This window comes from Propithecus coquereli, unplaced genomic scaffold (assembly GCF_000956105.1).
Source record: "Propithecus coquereli isolate 6110/MARCELLA unplaced genomic scaffold, Pcoq_1.0 Scaffold129, whole genome shotgun sequence".
In the NCBI taxonomy this organism is placed as follows: domain Eukaryota; kingdom Metazoa; phylum Chordata; class Mammalia; order Primates; family Indriidae; genus Propithecus; species Propithecus coquereli.
The window spans coordinates 727,501-747,362 of NW_012137080.1; the positions used below are offsets into that span (position 1 = coordinate 727,501).

The 19,862-nt window shown below is 35.1% G+C and overlaps 1 protein-coding gene across 1 annotated transcript in view; it reads right to left on the minus strand.

Moving 5' to 3' along the window:
• The window catches only part of KCNK2 (potassium channel, two pore domain subfamily K, member 2), a 275,176-nt gene that overhangs the window by 160,888 nt on the left and 94,426 nt on the right, over positions 1-19,862 (minus strand). The window contains exons 3-4 of the mRNA XM_012638318.1: positions 3,762-3,879; positions 2,139-2,164 (exon numbers count right to left, since the gene is read on the minus strand). Of these exons, the coding sequence (XP_012493772.1) occupies positions 2,139-2,164; positions 3,762-3,879 (144 nt within the window). The remainder of the gene's footprint in view (positions 1-2,138; positions 2,165-3,761; positions 3,880-19,862) is intronic.

Consider the following 19,862-nt stretch of genomic DNA (forward strand, 5'->3'; position numbering starts at 1 on the left):
ATTCTTCCCATGTAAAGCAGTCAATAATATTTGTCACTACTCCTTTAAACAATTCCTCTGGTCTACTCAAATACTTACCTTTCTATCCCCAAAATAAATCAAGTTCAAGATTTTTGCTTAGTCATACCACAGACTGGGAGGCTTTTTCCCTTCTACCAGTCTAAACCAAAACATTTCCTTCAAAGCAGAGTTCACATCCAACTTCTCCCCTTTATATTTCCCTCTCAGTCCCAGCCCACATGTCCTTTTTTTTCCCCTCAATTCTTACAGCACTTAAACCATTGCTCCATGTAACATTATACAAGTCATATTTTTTTTTATTATTCAGTTATTTCATATGTGTCAATTTTATCTCCCAAATGAGATTGCAAGCAGGGACTGTGTCCTTCCTTCCTTTATACTCCTGGCAGTGGCAGAAGTAGCAGTGATGCAGCAGGAGGTACTTATGTTGACTAATGGATTTAAATAATCCTGAGGATGGATCTGCAAACAACCATTCTAGATACCTGGCAATACCCAAACAGACCATACTGCCTCTTACCCCTGCTCTTTTCCATATGAGATCCCAATGCCTGGAGTATCCCCGTTCTACATTTATTCCCCTGATCAATTCCTAATTCTTTCCAGTCTAAACTGGGACAACATCTACCAAGGAAATGGAGGTATTCTTTGTCTCTTCCTCATCCACCCACCTACCCCAATGTCTGTGTAACGTGCTATTCCTATACATTCCCATTAAATGCTCTCAACGCATAGCACCTGGCCCACTGTATTGTAAATGTTAATTATCTCCACTGTTCTTCCTGACTTCGGGTCAAGGAATTTATCTTTTATCTTTATAGCAACAGAGCAATAGTGTTTTCTTATTTGTTGAATAAATAAATGAACAAACAAACAAGCTGGTAATGAAATCTGTTGAAAGAGCTAGTATCACAGGTATCAATATAGTGTTACGTAATTCCCGATAAGACATAGTTCACACCATTTAGAATGCCTATTTGTTTTTAATTCCAAAAATAACTATTATGCACCCACTATGTGTCAGGCATTGAGTATACAGAAAAGGCCCAAACAGATAAAAATACCTAACTTCATAGAACTTGCATCTTACTAGGAGAAACAGGCAAGGGACTATGGGTTTTACTCTGATTGAGCTGGAAGCCACAGAAGAGTTCTGAGGGGAAGGTTTCTGCGATAATGCTGACATGAGATAATGTGCTTTGGACCAGAATGGTGGCAACTTGAATGCTGAACAGTCGTTAAAGCACGGACCAATTTTGAAGGCAGAGCCAACAGGACTGGCTGATGGAATGGGAGGGGGATATGAGAGAAAAGGAATAAATAGTCAAGGATGGATATCAGTTTGTGCAACTATGGAATGGAATTTGTGAAAGGTTTGCAAGGGTATGATTTTGGAAAGAGTGTTTAGATATATGAAGAGATACTCTCAAACTGGTTCTTAAATTTAATATTTGATTTTGTATAACTAAACTTCCCTTGGGCATATTTCCAATGAATAGCAGGGATCATGTTTTCTTCTTAGAAAAATTGATAAAATTGAATAAAGAAACCTTGGACAGCTGCGGTCAACTCAACTCCATGAAGCACAGCCTGTACCAGGCACCCTATAAAAGGCACTGTAATTTATTTTCCAAAACTCTCCCCAGTTCTAATGTGATTTTAAAATGGCTTATGAAATGTATCTAATGCTAAAGGTCACAATTTCTATGATTGCTAAAAAACACTACAAAGCTCACGCAGTTATCATTAGCAATATTAATAACTATAATTTGAATTTTATGAAATAATGATTTGGATGTCAAGTGGACACTTACAAAAGAGGCCAAAATTTTTACCCTGCCCTAGACCATAACCTATTCCAAGGTCAGAGAATATGCCCTTGACCTGAGGAGTAAAAGATGATGTAGGAAAAGGTCCCCATATGGGTGACCCAGAATGACTTAATCCACATAAGACTAAAGCCTGAGATAGAGCAGTAGGAGATTTGGGCAGTGAGGCAGCTACCTAAACAACCTAAATAATCAGCTACTGTGCTTAATGGCTATAATTTGGGGTAAGGCTGGTAATAATGGTTTATTTTTTTTTCATGTGTTGAAGTATATGTCTGCAAAACTTACTGAATTTGGGGATTCCAAAACTGAGACTGTTTATAAACATACAATGCAACAGTAAGTCTGCATAATGACTGAGTCTCTTGCAAAATAATTTAGTGGTGGTCATGATGAGTTATAACTTGGACTTTTGAGTTTTCACTGGGCAGAAACAAGCCATTCTCACTAAGTCTGTGAGCTTTTTTTTCTTCCAGACTCTAAGTAGTTTACACAATAAATAGTTATTTCCATAGTAGAAATGGCCAAGATGTCTAAGCCCCAAACTTAACCTGTTATTATGGTTAGAAATCAAGGTTGCCATTCTTCCAAATTTTCACAGCCTCACAACTTTTGACCTAGCTGATGGAAATGAAAGAATAAACACAGTTTCTTGACCTCTTAACAAAGGCAAAAATCAACATGCTAAGGTATTTATTTTATTGGCAAGTGACCCAGTGCAAAGAGGATCAACCATGGATTCATATAATGATAGAACATTACTACAAATTTCTATAAAAGGAAAAATTTTAAGTGAGAGTTCATCCATAAATTTTTCATATTCTCCTATGTAAAACTTTGATATAAAATACTGATATGAAAGCTTTGGACATGTCTTAATTTATCAATGACATCAAAAAATAAAATTGAAACTTTAAGGATCTTAATTCACCCCATAACCAGAGATCAGTCCCATGAGAGGAAATCTCATCACGAGCAAAGGTGGAAGGGAAGAACTCCTTTTTGCACATATATTTTCTCCCACCTGAAATACCTTCATGATTGTGATAAGTCAATTTCCTGCCGTTTCTTAAAAACTGTGCTTTAAACCCACATCCTTCTGTAAGCAGGACAGCTATATCCCTTCTCAATCCTTCCAGAATGGCAAACATGGCTTTCACTATGGGGTCTGCATTTAGATCCTCTGGATAGCTTCTGGGCACTGGATGACTAACAGAGAGAGGACATCTACATGTGCTCATTCTGCTGCCTACGAGGTGCCAAGTATATGCACAGTCAAGCTCAAAAAAGACCACGTTCCATTATGTGAACCCTTCCCAACATTATAATAAAGAACGTGACTAAATGTTCATTCTTTTTGTAATCTTGATAATTCAGTGCTAACTTTTTATCTTTGTGCTATTCGCAAAATATAATGTATATAAAACAGGCCCTGAAATAATCATAATAGGTGAGCATATAATAGGAACAATCTGTTAAAATACAGAGTTAAAATTTATAAATTGGAAAAGGTGGTACTGAATAGAAACATCATGAAAGAATGTTAAAAGTGTATTCAAATCTTTTCCTGCTACACTAAAGAATCAAAGATGCAAGAAAATCAAAAACTACTTGCCCAAAGAAATCATCATTTCAAGCCATTTCTTGACACTACTACCATTAGTTAAATAACTGAACTGCACTGCTATTAAGTTTCATATATACTTTAAACTTAATATTCCAAAACATAACCTAATTCATTTTCATCATTCCTTTGTTTAAACGTTTAAACCCCCTTTTCAAAATCAATTTACTATAATCTACTTGTCTGCATTAAGTAGATCATTTTGACCAACTATAAAAAAATTCATACAAATGGATTTTAGCTCACAAACTGTACCAAAATAAAAAATAAAATAAGTTGTCTCCTACCTATGGTTGTAATAACAGTGCCAGCAAAGAAGAAGGAACTTCCCAAATCCCAGTGACTGATTTGATTGGAGGTGTTTCCTAAAGGTATAATCCCTGCATTTATTGCTGCCACTATTTGCTGCAAGTTTAAAAAGAAATGTATCAGTACATATGAATCACATGAAGGCATCAAACAGCATATATTCCACCCCAGAAATGACTGATTAGACAAAGAAAATCAATTCTAAAGTTTTGCTTTTCCATTTAGAATGTATAATATAGGTTAAAACTTTATACCGAAGTATTTAATAATAATTAAATTATAAGAAACTCACATGTGATATCAAGTGAATGGATCTGCTCAAAGCTTATCATATGGCACCAATATGCATTCATATTGTCATTCATTAACATGTTTAGTGACTTACTTGAATTAACAACTAAACATAACAACGTTCTCTTAATAAGCTCCACAGAGTAAAAATAGCAGATTGCAAACTATAGTTTAAATAAGATACAATAGCTTCATCGAAAACAAAGTGTTTCCAAAGTGGTACTCATTTCAACTGTTAAACATAGGCATCCAAGCCTGCATTGTCTATAACTATAGGCAGTGTGTATCAAAAAGGTCCAACAAAATAGGCTAGGATGAAAAGGAAAAAGCAACAGCAATTCATTACCAAGCTTAAGTCAGTCTATTTAGATCTAGCTTCTTAGAATTTCTACAGATTTTTATAAATTCTACGGTAACGAGAATCACCAAAACTCTGTAGATGACAACCAGTCAAGAGTATAGTGTTGACTGAGTGTAGTACAGAGACCATTAGGGTCTGGATGCTGCCTTGAGTAGTATTAAGAGATAGAAAGATGACATTATAATCCCTTCCTCAATCATCAGATGTTGGGGGCAGAGCGTTGAAGGAGGACAAACACAAAAGATAAAAGAATATGTTAGGAGAAAATGTATAGTGGAAGAGAGAAAGATTATAGGAAAAGATGTTTCTATGGGAAATAGAGTTTTAGAAATCTTTACTACTTAATTTTCAGATTTAAAATTGGAAGGAGTGTTATTTGATAGGTAAGGAAATTATGAAAGACCAAGAGAATAAAAGTGACTTGTTTAAAGTTATATAGTTTACTGAAAAATTGGACAATAAGTACACTCTGAAAATGGAGGTATTGCTCAAGGAAGTTACTGGCAGATGAAAAAGAACAGGTAGCTCGGAGCTGAAATATAATATAAAATCTCATTTCAAATCTGACTATAATATTTGTCTGGTTTGTCTTAATCTATAAATTAAAACTTCAATACTTGTGTGTAATGTAATTAAATTGTACTGCTTTTATTTATGTTCACTGTAAAAAAAATTAGGAAAATACAGAAAGGCATAAAGAGGATAAAAATTATCTGTAATTCCAGAATCCAGAAACAACCACTGTTAATGTATTAAGGCATCTACTGCCAATAGTTTGATATAGTTTTTACACAGTTGGATTTATGAAATATATGACATGTTGTGTTCTCTATTCTTATTTATTAATAATATTATTCCACATGCAGTTTTTTCTTGTCATTACCATATTGCCCAATATGTAGATGTAAATGTTGTTCTAAAATATGAATTAATATAAAACATGCTGTTGTGAACATATTTGTATATAAATATTTTCTCATTTCTGAACATCTCCTTGGGAGATTGCTAGGAATAAATTTGCCTTATTAAAGATTATGAATATTTTAAAGCATTTGATGTGTAGTAGCAAATAGCTATTTAAGAAGGTTGCTTCAATTTATAATTTCCCCCTAACAATTTACAAATGCTTAGCAATAACTCTAATATCAATGACATTTATCTTTACTGAACCGACAAAAATTGTTTCCATTTATATAGCCTTTATTGTGAGTAATACTGAACACTAATGCTTCCTTTATCCTATGTTAAGTGCACACAAATATACACATATACACACATGTGCACAGCACAGTAAAGCTAATTTTGAGATAGTTGATTCATTCTATTTATCTGACTCATTTTGTAACTTTAATACCAGTAAGAAAGGTCTCCCTTCATTATCCTTCTTTTTAAATAATATTTTTTGCAGTTATTGCCCTGTTATTCCTGCATAAACTTTAGAATTTAGTTAAATTTTATAGAAATTTTCATTTTCATAGATTTAACATAGTTCCATTGAAATATGCTAAATATTTCAAATATGTTAAGTATATTTGAAAATATGTGAAATCTATAAATTAAGGAAAATCAACATGATTATAAAAGTCAAATTTCCTACCACAGAGCATGGTATGAATCTCTATTGAATCCCTTTTAATATACTGAAATAGTGTTATTATATATTCTATATAGATCTATAAGGTTATTCATAAATATTTCACTCTTTTTCCACTTTAAATTATAATTTGTTTTTGCTGTTGGATACACAAATATGTATTTCCCATCCTCTGTACCAGCAATTTTCAAATTTTTTATCTTAAAACCACTTTACAGCCTCAAAAATTAATGAAGACATCAAAGAACTTTTGTTTATGTGGGTTATAACTATTGATATTTCCTGTGTTGAAATTTTTAATTTTTAAAATGTTTTTGATTAATTTATGTAAAAATAACAAGAAGCCCATATATGTTAACATAAGCAATCTACTTTTAAAATAAATAATTATGTTTTCTAAAACGAACAAAACTCATAGTGAGAAGAGAGGCAGCATTATAAGTTTATAAATCTGTCTGGCTTAATAGAAAACCATATTTTAATATATGTTTCTGCATTTAACCTGTTGGGATAGCACATCATGTAGCCTCTGGAAAGCTCCATTGTATGCTCATAAAATAATGAGAATGACAAAGACAAAAACATCTTAGTAGTAGTAAGAAAATAGCTTTGATCTTAACAAACCTCTGAGGAGGTCTTGGGGACCACATTTTGAGAACCACTGATCTATACTGAACTCAGTATTTTATTTGATTTTGTATTCTACCTGAAAAACCAAAGTAAGCAAGCTTATCGCTTACAGATAATGGTATTTTATCTCCACATGTTTCAATAGCTGTGTTTTATTACTTTTTATCTCTCATTGCATTGGCCAGTATTTCCAGAGCAATGTTAAATAAAAATAATGAGAGCAGATTCTTTTTTTTTGGTCATATAAAATCCTCAATCGTTTGAGTGTTTTATCATTAAATAAACACTAACTTGCCAACATTAACTGTTGGCAAGAAAGTGGCATTTAATTAAGTAAACTATGAGCATACAAAGGACAGATAAATAAAACTTTAAAAAACTAAAAATGTCTTTGGAAAATATTTTAAGATCGCAATAAACATAAAAGGGATGTAATACCTGAGGAAACGCAAAATGATTTTATTTTAGCGTAAATCAAATAAAAAGTTATCTTTTCATATACTCTAGTCAATTCGTAGTCTATGTAGCTAAAAAAAAAATCAAGGCTGCATAAATCTGAGAGAGCTGCCTATGACATTCCTGCTGTTGTCTAGTTACTCTTGAGGGAACAGCTTCACAGTTAAACGCGGAGATGCCATGCTGATTTAGGGCGCACGTACATGGCATAGGCATAGGGTCTCTAGGTTTGTGACTCTCAGGAAAAACTAATGTTCCAGTAAAAATAAGGGAAGGGGGATTTAGGAAGATCATCATTATAGCCAAAGTATATTTTTATATTTTATATACATTCGTTCAACACATCCATTTATTCAAAACATATTTATCAGCTGTTTATGGTGCTAGGCAATGAGGAAGCAACAGCAAAGTAAAAACTTGGGTGATATAGAAGAGAAAAGATAAGACAGGTCTTCAGACTCTACTCCATTAAGTAAAACTAATTATTTTATTCACAAGAGAAAGCTAATCCCTCCAACAATTGAATACAGCCTTCATGGCCAGCACCATGACTTTAGCTTATTCTTTTTCTTGTCAGTGATGAAATGCAATGTCACCCAGACACTGGGATGAGGTCCACAAATCATTTAAATTCAAAAGAAGTAAATATGGACCTATAATCAGAAACATTAGTGTCTGGCAACGTGTGGGTTGGAAATACGTATCACAGAGCTGTGATTTTGAAACAGAGGCTTGACGTAGAACTAAGAGTATGTCAAATCACTATGAGAATGAGTATACCAAGGTGTCTTTTCTCTAGAATATTCTTGTAAATCTATTTTATATTTCTGTACAAGGTCCCTTGGTCAACATCCACAGGAAATTGGATGCCCTTTACTACTCACTGACATAGAGCTAAGAGTCTCTGCAATTTCAGCATCAACTCAGGTCATCAGAAAACTTAAATGCCTTTATAAGAACTGTTTCTAGATGTACCATATTATGTGGCTAAAGTAACATGATCACTTAATAGATAATGAAAAAAATTCACTTTTCCATGAAGAGCAACTTTTGTGGACAATCAAGTCATGGCGACAACTTATGAATAAGTTGGACTGTTTAGGTTAAGATAAGAGAATGTGGGATCCTATGCACTTAATCCTAACATATGATTACCTGAATTGCTGATTGAGAAAGGACTTCCAAACTTAAAACCTACAATAGAAACAGTGAATGATAATCTTGATTGGATTCACATTTAATTTTGATCTTCAGTTTACAGACAAGCACAAGATGTACACTAAGGAAAAAACGTTGAATATACGGTTCTCGTTAGGAGTACAGGATTAAATTTAAGAAGCTCTAAAAGGCTTATTATATTTACACAGATGACAAAGACAATTACTCATAAAGATAATTACGGAAAATCTTGGTTTCCAAGACAATGGAGGCTTTAGAATCAAAGTTCACAGCATTCCCCTGTGAATTTGTGCATTCTTGAATCGTAGAAAGTTGATGTCTCTATGCCATCTGGCATTTTGGAACTTTACTCAGCTTTCACACCAAACATTGATAAGACACACTTATCTGTAATTACAGGGGACTAGTACAGACTTGGAATTCAAGTCAATGACTGATAATCATGAAAATGTTTCCTGAGTCCAATACCAAGGGACATCTTTTCATGTGTTATAAAGTACTAGAATGGCTATTTTTTTCATTAAAGGAAGAGATACTAGAAATTGAGCTACCCCGGGAAACCCTGAAGAACGTATTGTTTTCATAGTAGGTTGTACTGTGAAATCTTAAAATACAAGTAACACCAGAAGTTCTGATTTCCTTTTTTTTTCCTGTACTCAGATGCTCATGTTCATCAGAACAATACAGAATCTTGTGAATGATTTTTACAAACTCATCCTCTGTTAATATCACAATCGGGATTTCATTAAAATATGGTACCATACCTATAATCCTAAAAGTAGAATAACATTAATAATTTGAACATTTTTAAGTGATAGAAAAATTTCTGAACTTCAGGCATAAGGTGTTAACACCTAACTAGGTGATACCAATGAGATATATATAACTGGTTCAATGATAACTTCTTTTAGCTCAATATTTAAGATTGTTCTCATTTTTTCTCCTTTTAAAAAAAGACATTATTTCCAATAAATTGGTACAATGGCCAAATCCAGTTATAATTATACTGGCATCTGTATAATTACACAGTTCCTCAAAGCGTAACATAAGTATTCTCTTGCCAAATTTCTGTTAGGTGCAATTATAGATTTTTATTTGCCACTATTTCCTTGTGGAGAAACCAGTTCCACCCTGAAAAGAAGCTAATCTTTAGAGAAGGAATCAAAGCACACATTCATAACACTGCATCTGATCACTTCAACCACGTAAGCAAGATTATTTTGAAAAACTTGAAGAATGCATGACAAGGAAAACAAAATAATAAATGATGCTCTCATTGCCAAAAAGACTTTGTGGGAAGATAATGGTAGGTATCATTACGATTTATAGTTACACCACAAAAATAATCATCACCCATCAATAATAGCAGATCATGTATGAGCATTGTTGCCAAAGGCTGTAGGATCCTCATGCATCTCATTCTTAACCTCTGGCTATGTGCCAGCATTATGATGACCTAATTCCAGATGATGTAAACTGCTTTGAAAGGTCCTGCTAATAAAACCAGACAGTATCTCAAATGGCCCTTACTCTCTTAAGTTCAGAATTCACATACAGCACTGGTGGAGCCTGGACAACCTTGATTGGCCTGATTGAACCAATGAGGAACCACATTGGATTGTCCATTCCTAGGTTTTGTTTTGTTTTGTTTTGTTTTTAATTTACTAGCCATGTAGGTCTGGAATGTTATTTATGGACATCATTTACACAAGAAGTTCCTCTAATGTCAGTGACATGAAGCAGTCTTAATCAATGGGGCTGCTTCTTGAGCCATTATATACATACATATATATATATATATATATATATATATATATCATATTAGGCTCTGAGGGCTTTATTGACATACAAAACCATTCCATGGCACATCCCCCGGCACCACTGGGAATAAGCCCCAGAAGCCAGACCCATCTTCTTCACCTTTTTGTCCTTTGATGATATTCCAGAAGCTAAAGCCATGCCATTGGCTTCCTTGCATGAGATAATGTTTCTATCAGGGTGTCACTTCAGACCATTAATAATCCACCAAGGGGGCAAACAACGTTTAGAGAACCACATTACATTAGCACATTGCTCTTCAAGAATATTCCAGGAGCAGCTCTCAGCTAATAATACTGGGTTGAATCATATAAAATTGCCAATATTGGAGCATTTTTGCCCTACAAAATGGCAACTTAATATCAGCATGCAAAAGAATAGTATTTGTGTTTCGATGAACAGTGTGTAATAACATACTAAATTTCATTACATCGTCATATTTATTACTGCATAATTACAGCTAATTCCCATGAACAGGAAACTGTTAGTAGCAAATCAATCTGTTATAATCTTCTTACAATTCTATAGTGAAGTATATCTGTGTATTAAAGTTAAACCCTACATTACTGAGAATGTTATTCTGAGAAAACATAGACTTACTATTGAACCCCTGTTGTAAATTCAAGTTGTGTTCAATTTTTGCATGTATCTGAGACATCCACAGATATTATCTAATATTTAAGATGATTATACTTTGTAGAAGCAAATTAGTACATACATGATCTGATATCAAAATTCCACACTAATATAAGTTCCAGTATCTCCTTAGATAAATGAACTTGTGGCTCATTTCATGAAACTTTTTTTTCAGAAATTCTATGTTTACATGCACGTGGTACTTATTTTGTTTTTTTGTCTAGGAAAAATAGAGGCATGTGCATAAATCCAAAAGTGAAAGAGAAATCCCAAAATTACATTCCATGATTAAATAAACTGTTGTAAGTATTGATGAACACATCAGTAATCTTTTCCTTTTATTAAAAAATATTTCTGATTTCATATGGAGAGAAAAGATGGAGTATTACTTTTGTATATTTTATACCAAACACAAGTGATTAAATCTTGCTATATTTAGACACTGAGGAAGAAGCATGTTTTCAAGGTTTCCCCACAGTATATTTTGTAAGTAAGAAAGGTAATATGCAATAATGTTTTCAATCTATTGTTTTTGTTGGAAACAATTTGAGTCAAAATACATTTCATGTTTTCTTAAAAAGGCTTTCAAGTCCTTGAATGTGTTTCCAAGTAAGACACGAGTTTAACCACACGTTAATTAGAAACTTCTTATAAAGAAGCACCCTTTTTAAAAAAAAACAAAACTTAATTCTTATAAATTAAAAAGGACAATATTTCCTACAGAAAGCAGTTTCTGCACACCAGACTTTAGAAAGCATGTCTAAAAGTAAACATCTTGCCTACCTTCCCGTGTCTTTCCTTCTATTTGGGGATTATGCAGTTGCATGTCAAAGCTATTTTTACACAGACTGATGAAGTGCACAGCTTTGTACTTGCTCTTTTGAAAGTGTAAATTTATTTTCTATTAATAGAAACAAAAGCTTAAAATCCAAAGCAGAGAACAACGGAGTTGGGGGTGGATGTCCTCAAAAAGCCAGAAAGCAAGAGGCAAACTGCTGAGTATTACAGTTGTTTTCCTGACCATATCCACTTTGGAAGATGTATTTTAATCATAAAGATAATATAAATATTATTGGACATTTGGAAAAATAATACTAAAGAAAAATATCACACTCTCTAAAACAGTTTTTGCGACATGCATATATTCAATTTTTTAACAGTGGTAACATTAAATCTGCGGTCAAGCGTTTTCATATAACACAACCATATGCCAAGGCATTTTGAAGTCTTCAGAGCCATCATTTTTAATGACCACGATATCTCACTGAATAGCTACGTTTAATGTAGTCTGCATAACTATTTCTCTCTCATTAAATAGACTTGTCTAACAGTATTCAAGAGCAAGTGACCATTAGCTGCATTGTTGCAGAGAAGATGTATACATCAGGCAAGCACTGAACTTGACACAATGAAATTCTTTTATTCTTTGAGTCTGAATGAAATGAGCACAGTAGTGCATAAAAAATACAACACATGGTCAAAACCCTTCAGTCCATGCAACTCTGAAGGAGCCAGAAACATACACGGGAAGCAAGTAGAGCAAAAACTGCATTTCCCCAGATGTGCATTTTTCCATGTGGCTGCCTAGATTCCATGTTATTGTATGGGATTATATTTTATGGGAATATTAATCTTTGTCTATCTTTCTGGCCCCCTTCCACCCCATCTCAGCATGAATGGGGGAAAAAAGATTAATAAAAGAAAAGGAAAATATGGAGAGCAGAGGAGGTAGAAGAAGTCAGAAAGAAATGAACGGGCAAGCAGAGGGCAAGATGGAAGTTGTTCAGTTAGCAAAGAAGAAACAGTTCTAGAAGAATAAGATAGGAACTTAACCCAAGTTACAGTTACTCTATTTTTCTAGGAAGTTCCTTAAAAAGAAGTTATTCTTAAAATAGGGTTTGAGTAGGCAGGAGATTGAGATTAGGGAGACAGCACCTAACAATATTTTTATACCATTTTGCCTAGGTAGTGCTACACTAACCAACATTTATTCGCACACTGTGTTTTTAAGGCCTGAATTTCTAAACTGATGAGAAAAAATAGGCTAAAATGCGACAAAGGATGTTTTACTCTGTCAATTATATGCATCTATAACATTTCCAAATTTGGAAATTCTACTGGTTTTTTCCAATAGAAAATCACTGATCTCTATTCATTTGATTTCCCACTACACTTAAGCCTGCATTTCCATAATGGATACAAGTTTGAACAAAAATAAAGTGTTTTATATCTATATATTAATAAAAGTAATCATAGGGGAAATAGTTAAGAAAATTATTCACGTTTCCACAAAAAGGCAAATTTTTTACTTTAACTTTTAAAAACAAAGGGATTTTTTTCCTGCCTTTCCTGAATGTGTGACTAAAAAGTCATAGCAAGGATTGAAAATCTGAAGCTCTGTACACACAACACACACACACACACACACTCACCCCAAAGTGACCAGTTGACTACCCTAATTTGTATTTAAAGAAATCAAGCTTCCTACAACCCAAATTAGTCATCAATAAAGGCACAACACCACCATACTAAAACATTCCAATATTGTTTTGATAGACAGATCCTGTTTCGGGCCCCATAAAATGTGTATTTTTCATTCCAATTGAGTTGACTCATTGCCATTACTATGCCTACAAGAAATTTCTGTGCCTTCAGGTTCCAGGTAAAATTTCTTAATATACAGCAGAGGAAGTTTATTAATGACTTGCTAACATTATCCAGAGAAAAGGAAGTCTTTCAAAACTGCTTAATATGTTTATATTTCTTGGCTCAATGTCACAATATCAAGACAGCAAAAATAATATATGAATAACTTCCCAAAACATAGTGATTCATACTCATTCTGTCTTCGCTTCTTAGCTTTTCTCCACATTTCCCCCGCCTTTCTCAGTTACACATCCATAGACTCACCAGTTTTAGCAGATATTGAATTGGTAGAAATCCATGTTGTTGAGAAACAGGAACCTGATAGAATTTCTTGCACTTTTTTGAGCCAACTGGAATAACAGAGCCACCCTTTGACACCTGCCCAGTACTTGCTGCACAAAAATGCAATTAAACCCTTTCCTCAGGCACCTCTTAGGCTGACATGAGAGTGTCACGCCGCAACCATCAGCGCCGCAAACGAGTCTGGCACCTTTCCTCATGTTTTCTACATGAGTCACTCACATATGCCGCATTGTTCATCTTCATTCACACCCAGGATACCAATCTCAAGAGCATTTCAGAGCCCAGCACCCTATGAAATGGAAGATGACCCAAAATTCACATAATAAGCACGATGCTGGTGGGTCTTCTCTGCTCAGAGGCCCAGAATATGCACAAGCCCTTGCCAGGGCAGTGTCTGGTGGAGGATGGGTCTAACGCCTGCAGGGATGTCATGTTGGACCAAACGTCCTTAGTGACCTTCACTTCTCCTGCCCCCCTAATCCCCACCACCCAAGAATGTGTTTATGTTGGTGAAACAAGCAGGAAACATTTAAACTGGGTGGAAAGAGAGGAATGAAGAGTCACAATAAAGCAATGTACACTCTCTTGAGGATCCAGAGGAGGCATGGAAGGGAAAGGTCACTGGCGTTAGGAGACGACTGAGTACACCCTAACCTCACGTTTGTTTTCATTTTTAATCACTGGCCGTACATCTGTTAGATGTCCTCTAGACAACTGCCTCTCTTGAGGTTAACTATTTGGAGCCAGCAGAGCAAGACCTGAAGGGCTTCACCAATAACCTCGTGAGCATTATCCATAGCATGTCACTTAATAGGAATCAAATGCATAATATTTATTCACACAAACTGAGGCATCGAAAGGCTAAGTGGATCACTAAGTCAAAATAAGTAAAAACAATAATCTAATAACTCAGCAAACCAGCTTCATGTCTTAGCGTTATAGTTCAGCTGGACTGCAGCTTCGGGTGCCTAGCTTTAGATGTAGTTATCATTTACATTATTGCTATGTGAAAACACAGAGAAAGTTCCAAGCACTAAATACATTTGTAAATGAATTTTGTTTGTTAAAGAACATATTCATAAGTTTGAAGCTAGGTGAACATCTTGCTTATTTTATCCATGTGCATATAATAAACCTCAAACAGTCAGCAGGCCTTGTCTTGCATGTTTGTGTGACATATGACCTATGTGTCTAGCATAATGCTAATTGCTCAATGACTATTTGTGACATATTCTGTGCCCACTGATTTCTGAGTAGATATAAAATAACTATCACGAACTGATAGAATAGGGTAATACATCTCTTGATGACAGGGATGTGTTCTGAAAAATGAATCCTTAAGTGATTTCATCGTGGAGCCAGCATCCTAGAGTGTAAATTCACAAACCTAGAGAGTATAGCCTACTACACATGTGCGCTGTATGGTATATAATAGCATATTGCTTCTAGGCTACAAACCTGTACAGCATATGACTGTACTGATTACTGTAGGAAACTGTAACACAATGATAAGTATTTGTGTATCTAAATATAGAAAAGGTACAGTGAAATTATTGTATAAAAGACAAAAAGTGGTACATCTGTATAGGGCACTTACAATGAACAGAGCTTGCAGGATTGGAAGTTGCGCTGGGTGAATCAGTGAGTGAGTGCGGAGTGAATGTGAAGGCCTAGAACATTACTTTACTGTAGACTTTATAAACATTGTACACTTAGGCTACACTAAATTTATTAAAAATATTTTTCTTTCTCTCTTTAATGATAAATTAACCTTAGCTCACTACAACTTTTTTACATTATAAACCTTTTAATTATTTTAAACTTTTGAACTCGTAGTAACATTGAGCTTTAAATACAAAAACATTATACAGTTGCACAAAAGTATTTTCTTTCTTTATATCCATATTCTATATGCTTTTTCTATTTTTAATTTTTTTTTTACTCTTTAAGCTTTTTTGTACACACAAAAAAATGAAGACACGAACACGTTAGCTGAGGCCTACACAAAATCAAGATCATCAACATCATTTCCACCTCCACATCTCCTCTCACTGGAAGGTCTTTAGGGGTAATAACACACGTGGGGCTGTATTCTCCCGTGGTAACAATGCCTTCTGGAATACCTCCTGAAGGAACTGACTGGGCTGTTTCATAATTAACTTCTTTTTTTTATAGGTAGAAATAGTACACTCTAAAATAACAATAAAAAGTATAATATAGAAAATATGTAAACCATAACATAGTCGTTTATTATCATTACCCAGTACTATGTACCGTACATAATTGTATATTCTAGACTTTTACATGACTGGAAGTGCAGTAGGTTTGTTTACACCAGCATCACCACAAACATGAGTAATGCATTGTGCTTCCACACTATGAGGGCTACAATGTCATAAGGAGAGAGGAATTTTTCAGCTCCATGACACACCGTTGTATATGAGTCCATCATTGACCAAAATGTCACTATGCAGCACATGCCTGTACTTACTGTATGTTACACTTCATGACAAAAAGAGTTAGACTTTACAGTAGCATTTGACACAGCTGATCTCTCTCACCTTGCACACACCTCATCACCTGGCTCATACAACTCCACACTCTAGATTTCCTCCCACCTCCCTGACTTCCCTGCGTCCCATCTGAGCCATGGTTCTGTTCTCCATCCATCCTGGGTGATTTCATTTAAACTCAAGGCTTTAACTATCATTGATAAATCCCAGATGTATTCACCCTGCACTGTTCCTTGCTTGGATGTCTGAAAGGTAATTCAAACTTGATCGTGTGCCAAATGCAACTCAAGTTCTTCCGCAAAATCTGCTCCGTCTGATTTTTTTCCCATCTTTTTAACTGGGAACTTTATTTTTCCAATTCCTTGAACCCAAAAATGTGAATCATCTTTGACTTCTTTATGACAAAACGCACATCAAATCCCGTTGGCTTTACCTTGGAAATGTGCCAAATTTGACCATATCTCATTACATCCACTGCGTCTGTCTCTACACAGGCCTCCACCATCTCCCCCCGGGGTTCCTGCAGTGGACTCCCACCTTTGTTCCCCTACATTCTACTCCTCACAGGACAACCACAGTGATCTCTTTAAATTATAAGCCAGATCATGTCGCTGGCTCTGCTCAAGATCTTTTCATAGCCTTTCAACTCACTTCAAATGAAATCCAAGATCCCTTATCGAAACTGGGCTGCTGTTACCTCTCTGGACTTTTTCCATACAAATTCCCCCTTCAGTTATCCCCTCTAAACAGATGGCCCCTTTGCCAAGAATGTGCCTGCCTTTGAGCCTTTGCACTCACTCTCCGCTCTACATCAAATGCCTTTTCTGTTATTCACATGTTACGCATAGCTATTTATTATCTTTCAGATCTGTGCTAAACTAGTTAAATTGCCTGATCTGCCAATGTCATTAGCATAGGCAGAGACTCTCTATCACACAGTGTATATTACTTTTTCAAGACACTTAAAATGATTTGAAATTACTTTATGTATTTAATGCTTTACTTATTTATTGTTTCTGTAACTATGAAAACCTTATCTGAGTTGCTCATAGCTTTAGAGCCCATATCCTCAAGGCAGGTGACATCAGAAAGATGCTTGAACAGGAAGCCCCAAACTTTCCTTCTCCCCACAGAGATGTGGATTCAACAACAATAGATGGAACAATTCCCTTTGTGAGAAATGTGGAAACCACTTAAGAGGCCCTGAACGCCAGGCAAACATGAAACCAGATGAATCAAAGCCAGTGGGAAAATTCATGGCACTCACTTGCCATAGACCTCACCCCCGCCCCCAGCTTGGTGCAGCGCGACAGGGAGAAAAACTCCCAGCACCCAAACTCTTCCTGGGGAAGTAAATAGAAGGTTGAAATATATGCTCAACATACAGACTTTTCAGGGTTTTCAGGAGGCTGCTCAAGGGACTGGTGTCTGTATTCCTTAACCCAAAGCATGGACAGGACCTGGCATACTTTAGAAGCCTGAGGGCCACTGAGAACAAAGGAGAGCTGGACAGCATATGGTAGTTCCAAATACCCTGCAATACCATAGACAGACACAAGAGGGAGTAAGAGATTAGAAGCTCCTGAAAAAGAGACAGGAGTAAATCCCTCTAATGGGTAACTTAGATGCACAAGTCCAGAGAACATGCATTCACACACACAAAAAATGTTTGAGAGGCCTTCGGAACCTCTAGTTGAGCTGATTAGTGAAGCTAATTTCCTTCCCTGTATGAGCACAGTCCTTAGAGACTGGGAGAGGTGGCTGTTTTTCCACATGCATAGATCCCATCATGAAAGTTACAAGGCACATGGAAAAACAGGGAAACATGGCACAATGAAAGGAACAAAATATATCTCCAGAAACTGATCCTAAAGAAACAGAGGCATATGAATTACTCGAAAAAGATTCAAAATAACCAAATAAAGATGGTCAATGAGCTCAGAAAAAATGATGCATGAACAAAATGAGAATATCAGCAAAGAGACAGAAAACATAAACAAGAACCAAACAGAAATTTGGGGGCTGAGGAATACAATAATTGAGTTGAAAAATTCACTAGAGGGGTGCAACAGCAGACTTGATTAAGCACAAGAAAGAATCAGTGAATTCAAACACAGGCCATTTGATATTATCCAGTAAAAAGAGCAAAAAGGAGGAAGAATGAAAAGGAGAGAAGAAAGTCTAGTGACGTACGAGATACCATCAAGTGGATGAATATATGCAACATAAGAAAGGCCTAATATAAAACCTCACAGGTAACATTACACCCAACAGTTAAAACTGGAAGCATTTTCTCTATGAGCAGGCACAAGGCAAGGAGGTATACTCTCACCAATTGTACTTAAATAGTACTGGAAGACCTAGATAGAGCAATTAGTCAGGAAAAAGAAAGAAAACACATCCAAATCACAAAGGAAGAAGTGAAATTATCTCTGCTCTCAGATGACATGATCTTATATGTAGAAAACCCTAAAGACTCCACACACACAAAAAAAAAACTCTGTTAGAATAAAACAAATTCAGTAAAGTTGCAGGATAAAAAATCAACATACAAAAATCTTTGTGTTGCTAACAATTAACTACCCAAAACAAACATTAAGAAACCAATTTCATTTATAACAGTATCAAAAAGTATAAATACTTAGGAATAAACTTAACCAAGGAGATAAAACACTTATACAATGAATATTACAAAACATTGATGAACAAAATTAAAGATGACACAAATAAATGGAAAGACATTCTGGGTTCATGGATTGGAAGATTTAATATTGTTAAAATATCCATACTATCTAAGTTGATCTACAGATTCAATGCAATCCCTATCAATATCCCAATGGCATTTTTTTTACAGAAATAGAAAAACAATTCTAAAATTCATATGGAACCACAAAGGACCACAAATAGCTAAAACAATCTTGAGAAAGAAGAACAAAACTAGAAGCCTCACAATTCCTGACTTCAAAACACATTACAAAGCTACAATAATCATAACAATACAGATAAGCATATGAAAAGATGCTCCACACCATATGTCATCTGGGAAATGCAAATTATAAGAATGAGATACCACTGCACACTTATTAGAAGGGCCAGAATCCAAAACACAAGCAACACCGAATGCTGGTGAGGATGTGGAGCAACAGGGACTCTCTCTCAATGGTCGTGGGAATAAAAAATCATACAACCACTTTGGAAAACAGTTGGGCAATATTTCTTACAAAATTAAACATACTTTTACCATATGATCCAGTAATCTTACCCCTGGATATTTACCCAAAGGAGTTGAAAACTTATGTCTACACAAAAACTTGCATATAGATGTTTATAGCAACTTTGTTCATAATTGCCAAGACCTGGAAGCAACCAAGATGTCCTTCATCTTGGAGATGAATGGATAAACTGTAGTATGTCAAAAAAAAGTAGAATGCTATTTTATCACATTGAAATGGATTAGAAACTTAAACATAAGACCTGAAAGTATAAAACTCTTAGAAGAAAATATAGGGAAAAAACTTTCTAACATTGGTCTTGGCAATGACTTCTTTGATGAGTCCAAAAGCCACAAAAGTAAAAATAGACAAGTGAGACTACATCAAACTAAAATGCTTCTGTGCAGCAAGGAACAATCAATAGAATGAAAAGGCAACCC